The sequence below is a fragment of the Hoplias malabaricus genome, chromosome 6 (genome assembly GCF_029633855.1).
Source record: "Hoplias malabaricus isolate fHopMal1 chromosome 6, fHopMal1.hap1, whole genome shotgun sequence".
Taxonomy (NCBI): Eukaryota; Metazoa; Chordata; class Actinopteri; order Characiformes; family Erythrinidae; genus Hoplias; species Hoplias malabaricus.
The window spans coordinates 31,629,345-31,640,432 of record NC_089805.1 but is presented as its reverse complement, the minus strand read 5'-3'; the positions used below and the strand labels follow the sequence as shown (position 1 = coordinate 31,640,432).

Genomic DNA, 11,088 nt, shown 5'->3' with positions numbered 1-11,088 from the left:
AAAGATCTGAGAGTTTTATTTTGAATTCTAATAAGAATAGCCCATGAAAATAACATGATTACTGGTGAAAAGTGAAATAAAAAAAAATTAAAAAAGTTGCTTCCCTAACTATCTAGAAATAAGTAATATATATATATTCTTTAATGGGTGGATTTAGCCTCAATTTCTACATGTCAAGTTTATATATCATCAACATGGGAAATGCATATTAGTACACAATTCCCATAAAGGTGCATGCCTAACATTCACTTTACCACTTCCTCTGAAAAAAATGATGGAATCACCACATTTAGAATATTCTTTTAGTGTTTTTGTGAAACATACCTCTGACAGATGAAATTGTTCAGATTAAATCATATGGACATTTTCAGATGAAATACTGCACCAAATTATGGCATCACACAATGTTGGCACAAGTATAAATGCATTCATTCATTCATACATTCATTATCTGTAACCTGTAATTATAATAATAATCTATAAAGTTTATCCAGTACAAGGTCCAGAGCTTACCTGGAATCATTGGGCGCAAGGCAGGAATACACACTGGAGGGGGCGCCAGTCCTTCACAGGGCAACACACACACTCACACCGTGCCTTATTATTAATCTTCATGTTAAGGGAGCACTCACAGATCTTAACAAACTGTTTGGCTAATTGAAGGAAACCATAGCCTCAATAAGTCAAATGACAAAAAAAAAGCTAAACAGAAGAAAACATTGTTATTGTGGGCTTAGATAAAGAAATAATTTACTACAGATGTTTGGATGTAAGCAATATTAGTAGAAAATAGGTGTGTAGCCTACTGACATGGTCAGCAAACATTCCAGATCTCAGTCTTAAAATATACAGCAAAAAAAAGGAAAATGTCCACGACAAGGCTTCATTCTGTAAAAGTGATCTACCAACTGCTGTTCGAGAAAGATGAATCCAGATTGATGTAGAATATTGTATTTTATTATCTGAAATCTGTGCCTGGGCAGCACGGTGGTGCAGCAGGTAGTGTCGCAGTCACACAGCTCCAGGGACCTGGAGGTTGTGGGTTCAATTCCCGCTCCGGGTGACTGTCTGTGAGGAGTTGGTGTGTTCTCCTCGTGTCCGCGTGGGTTTCCTCTGGGTGCTCCGGTTTCCTCCCAAAAACACACGTTAGTAGGTGGATTGGCGACTCAAAAGTGTCCGTAGGTGTAAGTGTATGAGTGTGTGTGTGTGTCTGTTGCCCTGTGAAGGACTGGCGCCCCCTCCAGGGTGTATTCCTGCCATGTGCCCAATGATTCCAGGTAGGCCCTGGACCCACCGCGACCCTGAACTGGATAAGCAGTTACAGATAATGAATGAATGAATGAATGAATGAAATCTGTGCCTTATATAATTTAAATACTAATAGTAATATTCCCATGTCCGCGTGGGTTTCCTCTGGGTGCTCCGGTTTCCTCCAAAAAACACATGTTGGTAGGTTGATTGGTGACTCAAAAGTGACCGTAGGTGTGAGTGAATGTGTGTGTGTTGCCCTGTGAAGGACTGGCATCCCCTCTAGGGTGTATTCCCGCCTTGCGCCCAATGATTCCAGGTAGGCTCTGGACCCACCGCAACCCTGAACTGGATAAGCGGTTACAGATAATGGATGAATGGAATAGTAATATTTGTTGATAATTCCATAATTGTTTTTTATTAATATTGTGTGGTTTTAATATTTTTTTCTTTTTATTGATCTAGAAAATTGTGCCCTTTTAATTAAATGATTTTATCGAATGTATTTGAGGTATGTTTCATGAATACATAATGATCTTAAACAAAAGCTGTTTTGTGTCATATTTGTAATTTGTTCATTTGTTACAAACTGAAGACGCTCTGTGAACACCCTCTGTGTGTGGTGATTCCTTCATGTTTACCAGGGGTTGTTGATTTTTTGTAGTTAGTGTAAAACTAAGAGTACAGATGATTTGACAATATGAGGTTAAGGTTTATGATCATTTTTGTGGTTCAAATAAGATCAGCTGAATTCACTTAATGCTACATTATATGCTAGTGATTATTTCATATGCCTCGTTGAACATCCAGCATATTTCTGGTTTCACATGACCTTTCTGGTTTGCTCTGGGTCTGGGTTTTGGTCCGCTTTTCTGATTGCTGACTTTTCTGATGCCTCCTGGTTAGTGTTGTGGTTGGTGGAGTTTGTGGTGTTTGTATGATGTGATTGTTTCTCTTGACTGTGAAGGTCGAAATCCTTAGCCGTGCTTTGATGTACATCTGCTTGTTGTGCTGATAACTCCTGCATGTGAGCCCTTTCTTGCAGTGGGCTCTCTTGTGTCTTCAGGCCTAATGGGTTTCTACTAGGTTTGAGTTGGTCTTTCTTGTTGATGGTTTGTGTCTCCACCATGTGGTCACTCTGTGATACTGCATGCTGAAGCCATCTATTCTGCAGAGTTTGACTGGCTGTCAATCTTACAGCAGGATTCACTTCTAGCAGAGCTCTGATCAGAGCTTTAGCTCCTAAAACACACATGAATATTAAATCAAAAGTAACCTTCAGCCTGTGCTGACTACATCAACACTGAATGTCAGTTTGAGTGGTTAATGAGATTTAGTGGTTTAGTGTACTATCTATCTATCTATCTATCTATCTATCTATCTATCTATCTATCTATCTATCTATCTATCTATATATCTGTCTATCTATCTATCTGTCTGTCTGTCTGTCTGTCTGTCTGTCTAACTATCTAAAAACTGTTTGAAAATCACATTTGTTTTAGCAATAGAGTAAGCTAAGCCTCATACCTTCGGACACAGGATCCCAGTAAGGAGACAGAAAATGAACCTCTCCTTTCTGTATGAGCCGAAAGAGCTCCTCCTGATTTCTGTCTGGACTCCGAAATGGAGGAAACCCACTCAGCAGCACAAACAGTATAACCCCCATTGCCCAGACATCCACTGCAACACCATACCCTACAGGAATAAAGCCACACTGGACTGAGAACCAACCAAGCTTGAGACCTGTACCACGTTTTACATAAAAAAGGAAATGTTAAATCATCTGAGCTATACCTAATTTGCAAAAAAAAAAAAAAAAATGTTTGTTATGATTTGCATAACAGCTCATGTAGGTCAAGGCTGCAGGCTAAGGCACAGTTTACGCATTTCTGAGAATTCATGGTTCCCAATAAGGAAGTCATGAGCATGTGATTAGTCATGCTCTCACTGGCAGTATGCTGGTATTGTTGTTGTGTGTACATATATGACAACATTTTATCCCATCTGATGTGAGCATTACATTTTACAATTGTTTGGAAATGCTTAATAACTCTGCTCTGATTAGTCACAAACACAGAACAGAATAACTGGACTGTGCTATGATGCTCCATGGGTAGCTAGGATTATTTATAACTAATGTTGTGGAGAAATTGCACTAGAAACAAGAACAAATATGTAGCATTGTAAATTATAGTGTCCTGCTTTCTCACCTGTCTCAGCGAGTATTTCTGGAGCAACATAAGTTGGCGTGCCACACACTGTGAACACAGGCTCGGTCACTACCATAGCCAATCCAAAATCAGCCAGCTTCAGATTGACACTGCCATTGCTGTGGCGTTGGACCTTAGCATCAGGTTGAGAAAGATTAGTAACTTTGATGACTTCTTAATATATTATGCTGTCATCTACTGGTCCTCAATCAAAGCAAAGCAAAAGGAAAACAATTATTAAGTGTTTCCGTAGCCTTTGAAGAATATGTAACTATTAGTGTCTCACCAGAAGGTTTTCAGGCTTGATGTCTCTATGTGCGATGCTCTTGTTGTGGATGTACTCCAGGGCCTGGCTGATGTCTCTGATCATTCGAGCTGTGCATGATTCACTAAAGCGCCCACTCTGGGCGATGGCATCGAACAGGTCACCACCAGTGACCAGTTCCATAAGCAGATAGACATGGGAATCTGTGTGGTGCGAGCGCAGCAGTTGCACCAGACGAGGGTGTGCCAAGCTGCAAAGTAAGGAAATCTCATTCTGGATCATGTGACCACGGCCCTGTAGTTTGGCCTTGTCTACAATCTTCATTGCAAATGTCTGGGGAGAGCCACGCACCCGGCATTCCCGCACCACCGCAAAGTTACCATCACCCACCACACAGCCGATGTCATAGCAGCGCTCAATCTCTTCCAGAGAAACCTTAGCGCCATCGGGCAGAAGCTTGTGCTCCCAGTCTCTCTGCTCCACTCTTTCTGCTTTAGGCTTGTCCTGTTCAGCTGGTGTTTCTGTCCATGTCTCTAGAATGAGGACTTTTGAGGGGTTTTGGATTGCTTTTGTCTCACTGATTTGGTTCAGAATGTCTGGTTGTGCTTCAGGCTCTTGATGTTGCAGTGATGGGTTTTTTGTCCTGCTGGCCTGTGAGGCAGCAGCTTTGCTCTGGTTTTTAGGACCCTCAGGTTTAGCACATTGTTTGCTTCCAATTGAGGGTATAGGTGCCCCAGCCCCTCTACAGGTTCGACAGTAAACAGACTCCTTCTTCTTATCTGCATTTTCTGCTTTAATCTGAGCTTGGAGGTTTCCTTTCCAGTGCTCCCACTCTCCCCTTGGCCTCTCTCGTCTAACCCTGTCTTTCTGCTTAACATGTGTTCTGATTGGTTGCAAGTTGTTGGCAGCTGGTTGAGTAACCTGTGGATCAGGGGGTTCATTCAGAGAGCTGTTGATCTGAGGGTCATCATCATGAAATCCACTATCAGCTTTAGTTGCTTTCGGCCTCAGCATCCGCTCCCATATCTGCAACAAGTGTTCATGATAGCCCTGACTATCAGGGTACAGCTCTTCTAGAGCAGCCTGGATATCTCCTAGAGTCGGACGACTCTTTCCAAAGGCCAAGAACGCATGATCAAAGTGAAAGAAGTCAGAGAGACTGCAGATCTCTCTACCAGCCGGGCTGAATAGGCGCCGTACGCGGCCATTGCTCCAACTTGGAAAACCAAGCGCCTCTGATACATCAGCTAGAAGCAGCTCAAATGTCTGTACTGCCCGGCGGTTAAGCAGAAGAGAGATCTTCCTCAGGCCATGCTCTTCACTTGGTCGAACCACTGTCACAATACGTGGTCTCACTGGACTCGCCTCCGCATGCCTCCCATGGTAGCCGTTCACCCTCTGCAACACAGGCTCCTCCAACCTATATAAGTTAGTCCCAGCAATTTCCAAGGATTTGTAGACTGTAGGATGTTTCAGGCTCTTGGAACCAAATGTGTATGAGGGCAGAGAATGACGAGGAGCAGCGTTTGGGCATTTAGGAAATCTAGTTCTCCGATCTGAAACACAGAACAGCAAACAGAATTATGATTCAGAATTATACAGAGAACGATTCAGTGTATAAAATCCAGAATAATAAATTCTAGTATATAAATGTACAGACTTTCCAGGGTATGTGCTCACCTCACTGCATACAGGCAGTGTGCTAAATCTAAGGAGTCACTTCCAAGACTTTCACAATAATAATATTATTGACATGTTGTACCGTATATGAATCATTTATGCTGACCTCAATATTCATTCATTCATTCATTATCTGTAACTGCTTATCCAGTTCAGGGTCGCGGTGGGTCCAGAGCTTACCTGGAATCATTGGGCACAAGGCAGGAATACACCCTGGAGGGGGCACCAGTCCTTCACAGGGCAACACAGACACACACACACATTCACCTACACACTCACACCTACTGACTTTTGAGTCGCCAATCCACCTATGAACCTGTGTTTTTGGACTGTGGGAGAAAACTGGAGCACCCAGAGGAAACCCACGCAGACACGGGGAGAACACACCACACTCCTCACAGACAGTCACCTGGAGCGGGAATTGAACCCACAACCTCCAGGTCCCTGGAGCTGTGTGACTGCGACACTACCTGCTGCACCACCCATTGTATTTACTTTCATATTTGTTTATATTAGAATTAACTTTAGCAATATTTTAGCCACTCATTTTGTTTGAAATCAGTTGATATATATATTATATACGTTTTATTTATTTAGGATATAATAGATAGAATATTTTATTATACTACGTTTTGCTATAATTCATTGCTCTCTAAAGGTGTGTAATTAAATTTTTATGATATACTTTATAGTTTTATGATATCAGTGGCATATAATGTTCTTAAAATGACAATATATCGACCATTGAAGAAGACTATTGTGATAGGCCTGCCCAGGACGACAGGACAGAAAAAACATCCCCACAATCAATGGACCAAAGTTTATGCAAGATTACTTCAGGATAAAAGCCTGTTTCTAATGTACTTTTGAGGATGTGTCATCTGACATAGGAATTCAACCCATTCAAAGGCAAGTATGTGTGCTGCTTCAGTTTGTGCAGTGCTAACTGATTAGGTATAAGCTTGCATTATTTACCATTTTAGCTTTGAAGGTTAATACAAAACTATGGAAGCCTTGGCCCAGGTTTTTTTTTCCATGTGTGTCAGATAAAACTGTGTGAATTAGATGTTTGGTCACACTATCCCTTTAACACTTGCAGTATTGAATTAACTCTTACTGGGTGCATTTAAGTCCAGACTGTGACAAACAAAGAGAGTTGATTTAAATCAGGGTTATCTGGTGGAGCACACACTCTTCTGAAGAGCATTTTATAAGATGAGGTTCATGTTTATCTAAGTCATACTGGGATGTGATTTTTTTTATAAATGGTTTATTACGGACGAATTTCCATATCTTTGTCTCCTTGAGAAGGAGAGGACAGAAAACAATCAGCTCTGTTACACCTGCCTGAACTCCACAACCGGAAGATGATGAAGGCAATGTAAGTTTTAAAAAGTGGTTTTACCTCAGCATTTTTGTTCAAGAAAAAAAGCACCCTGGGGAATGAAGGAGGAAATGCACAGCTTTAATAATTCAGTGCAGGTGCATGATGAGAAGCTAGTCTGAGCCCAGTGTATTCTCAGATAGCACCTCACACTCCAGGGGAACGGAAAAGGATCAAATCTGATCATGTCGGATCTGCTTACACAAGACACAGCAGCATAACACAGCTTTCACTGTGCGCAGTGTGTATGTTTGTGTGTAATAAACCTCATTACTCTTTTATTATGTCAGTGGTACGTCACCATGTTTTTCATGTTTATATCTGCAAAGCTTTAGGTGGACGAGAGCTAGGCAGAAGGTTTAAGGTCAAAGGGATGTCTTGTCTAAAGCGTTCAGGCTCAGACCGTCTTTAACAATGTGTGGTTTTAATGCAGCTGCCACACAGGACATAACATCTCAGCGATTCAGACACAACCACCCAGTCAAGTTCTTAGAAGTGCAAACTCATTTCTGCACAACCAACGACAGTGACGCAGATCGGAGCACGTCAGATCTTCAGTAGTTTCTGAAAATAAACACACTGCTTTACTTTCAAAGGGCTTTGGTCTGCCACACACACACACACACAATTGAAATAGCACACAAAACTAGTGCAAACTGCCCAAGTATCTTCAGATTACCTGCAGTAGTAGGCAAATGTTTGTGCACCCTTGGTCATAACCTTTGTGGATTTACTAAGAGAGAAAATGAGGACACATCCCTTAAGGGGATCTGAGATATGGCACTTTTCATCTGGTTTTCTGTCCTCTGTTCATTTGCAGAGTTAAACAGATTGGAGGAAAACATATTCCATTTAAAGCATAACCAGACTTGCTTGTTTGTTTGTTCATTTGTCTGTTTGTTTAGAAATTGTGTATTAAAATGTGTTCTCTAAAAATGTGTTAATTCACTTATAAACATCAACAAAGCCTGTCTTTGGACCAGGAGCTCAAATTTAGCACAGGAGAGTAGCTAAGACTTGTTGAAGCTGCTTGAATGTAGCGGACGATTAACGGTTCTCTGGTAGTTAACAGCCACTTTTAGTACATTTGTTTGTTTTATTTGAACATCGCACCACACTTGCACATCACCTGGCAGTACTACATTTCTTACCTGACACTTTCCAGGGATTCCCCGCGGGCTGCGTCTCCACGCGCTGTTTCCACAGAGGAGTCATAATCTACGGCCGGGCCACGAGGACACACACTTCATTATGAAGCTGAAAACTTCAGCCAAACTTCTGATTTAAATCGAACTCTCGAAAAGTGACGTATGCAACGAGCTGATCCAAACGATCCGATAGCGCGGGAATATCGGGAGCGCGCATTTTTTACACGGCGGGACAAGCTCGCGCTACCGGATACCGCACATCCTGCTGCACGAGCGTCTCCACGGTAACCGTCCACCTCTTTAAACGCAGACTACTAAAGAACAGGCGCGCGGGTACTCTCTCTCTCTCTCTCTCTTTCTCTCTCTCTCTCTCTCTCTCTCTCTCTATCTCTCTCACACACACACACATCAGTGTTGTTGCAGTTTTTATATATTATAGCATATATAATCTCAAGAGATCATCCTCCATAATATTAAAATTATACACACACACACACACACACACACATATATATATATATATATAAACAAACACTTACCACATCTGAGGAGAGGTCTTGGCTACTCATTCCACTTCAGCTGTCTTCCCAGCTCCTGGGCTGCAGTGCACAGTTTGGGGTTTGTACTCAAACAATAAACAATCACTTAATTCCTGTGTTGTCTCAGGTGACCTAAGGAAATGAATTTTAGTCGCAGCTGTTTTAAACTCATCGCAGTACATTTCCAATTAGGGAATGACATTATGTGTTCTTTTGTCATATTTTTCTTAATTGTTCCAATGTATTGTTCTTTCATTCCACATGAACTGTGAATGTTCAGCCAGTCACAGTCTACACCGTTCCAAATGGAACTCTCTGAATACAAACATTCAGCAAAGCACCAGAAAAATGCAGCTGAACAAATTTGACAGTTGTTAGAGCTCCAAAATCTACTTCCTTACTGTGTGTCTCTTTGCATTTTATCACCTTGGAGCAGATCCACAGTTGTGCAGCTGTAATAAAGGAATGCCTTCCTCCGCTTTCCCCTTATTTTGTCTCCAACTCAGTCTCTCTATTATACTCCATGCAAAAAGTACCAGTTCTTTTTATTCAGGCTGTTTATTGCTCTCTCTCTCTCTCTCTCTCTCTCTCTCTCTCTCTCTCTGCATGAGTTATTTTTCCATGGTTACTGCTAACAAAGGCCTGTCCCATTGTGTCTCTTCCTTCTGCTCTGAACTGGGAATTTTCTCATTTATTTCTAGTGTGTGGATGTGTGTTAGGATTATGCTTTGATGGTGTTTAACTGTGTGCTTATAGCAGTCTTAGAGTCTGTCTTTTGTAAACTCCAGATGGCGCTGCATTCATATGGCAGAGAGCACAGATCTGAACGCCCTGTCACAAAGCACACATCTACAAACACACGTTCATATAAACACAATTGCACCTTAACATTTGGACTGATTGATATTGATTTGCTTGACAAAATGTGGTGAGGGATAACAGGTGTGTCTGCTGCTGTAATATTGGGTATACGTTTAAAAATACTCAAGTTATGTTATCAAGTTTCTACCACTACACATGTAATCGCAGAACATACAGTAGTAATGATAGCCTTTCCTACAGGCAGTCATCCAAAAATGAGTTTTACCTCTCACCTCTTTTCCAGCTGGTCATGTTCCCTCTGTCTCTCTCTCTCACACACACACACACTGGCTCTCTCCAGCACCTGTTTGTGTCAAAAGTCAAACACATGACCCCAGTCTTTTGCCATACATTGGTTTTGCCCTAATAAGTGCATAGGGAAGAAACTAAACTAATACAACACTATAGACACTTTAGCTAGATCCATGGGCACCACTTGCTGGCAGACACCCTTCTTCATCACGCTGTATCCCAGTTACCCAAAGGTCTCACAACCCACCAAGCCCAGACTCACACATGCACACACATAAACACGTAGATGACAGCAACAACAACATAAAACCCCTTAAATAACCCCTTAAACAGCCCTAAACAGTCTCAGCATGCTGATAGCTCCCCCATGAGCTCCTAGCCCTGCCCAACTTCCAGGGTCACCACAGTATTTTGCAACTGTATGCAGTGTCTATTTCTGTCTAGCTTTGCAATTGATGTTCAAGTGTGTAGTCTATGATGACTTGGCAGCCATAAAACCACTGGTGAAGACGTACATATGGAGGCCAATAAATGAGCCAGCAGTAGTGAAAATCTAATTATTGCCCATGGCAGATATGTAGTAACAATTAACTCAGCAGTGTGAATTTGAATTTCGTCCTTCATATGATACAAAGAAAAGCTTGTCATTTTATCAACTAACAATAATATCACATTAGAGAATGAATGAAAATTGCAGATGTCATTAATACCGTCAGTACATTTAACTACAGAACACAACTACATAACTCCATATTTGTGTTTGCATGGTCATTTAGCCTTCGCTGATAGTTTCAGTCAAAGTCTGTTGCCAAAGACACATAAACACATAGTTTTTCCATTGATTAGTTTTTCCTCTGAACTGTAGTCCAAGACTAAGCTTAATCCCTGTCTGTACTAATAACAGGAGATAGGTTTGGAGAAGATCAAACACGCAGGAAAATGATGATATGCATTAAATGTGTGTGTGTATGACAGTAAGACTCTTTTCCCCAGGAAAATCCTGAGATGGAAGATAAGGTGTGGCTTTCCCTCTGTAAGAAAAACCCAGATGTTCCTATAAGATGTTCCTATAAGGCTCTGAGTTTAGTTGCAGTGTGTTAAGGCTTGTTCAACTGGGTCTGGCTTTATTCTGCTCTACACCAGGAACTAGATTTAACTCTTTTTATCTCAGCAGAGCTCATATTCAGAAGGCTCCAGTTTTTTAAATTATATTCACTAAAACATAAAGAAGAACAGAATGTCAAAGTCTCTCTTCTTTAACACAGCAAGACTACTCGTGTACAGTTATGGTTGTCTTGCAGCAGGAAACCACTAAACCCTGCATAGCTGTGGCCTTTCAAGAATTCATTTTGACACCACAGTTTTGTCATCTCTAAAACAGTTGACACGTCTTAGTTAATAGTGGACTGGACTGAAGTTGATTAAAGATGGCGATGATGGTTCACATATGTTACACGTTGGGGTTTAGCTCCTAATGCAGTTCGTCCTAACACTGATAAAG

General features: G+C 41.4%; 1 protein-coding gene across 1 annotated transcript; it reads right to left on the bottom strand.

Moving 5' to 3' along the window:
* Positions 1 to 2,027: 2,027 nt before the first annotated feature.
* Positions 2,028 to 8,063, bottom strand: dclk3 (doublecortin-like kinase 3). The gene is made up of 5 exons (XM_066675878.1): positions 7,939 to 8,063; positions 3,745 to 5,279; positions 3,459 to 3,591; positions 2,776 to 2,943; positions 2,028 to 2,490 (listed from the first exon to the last, which is right to left on the bottom strand). Exons 1-5 carry the CDS (start codon positions 8,000 to 8,002, stop codon positions 2,072 to 2,074), a joined length of 2,319 nt encoding a protein of 772 aa, XP_066531975.1. The 5' UTR covers positions 8,003 to 8,063; the 3' UTR covers positions 2,028 to 2,071.
* Positions 8,064 to 11,088: the final 3,025 nt, after the last annotated feature.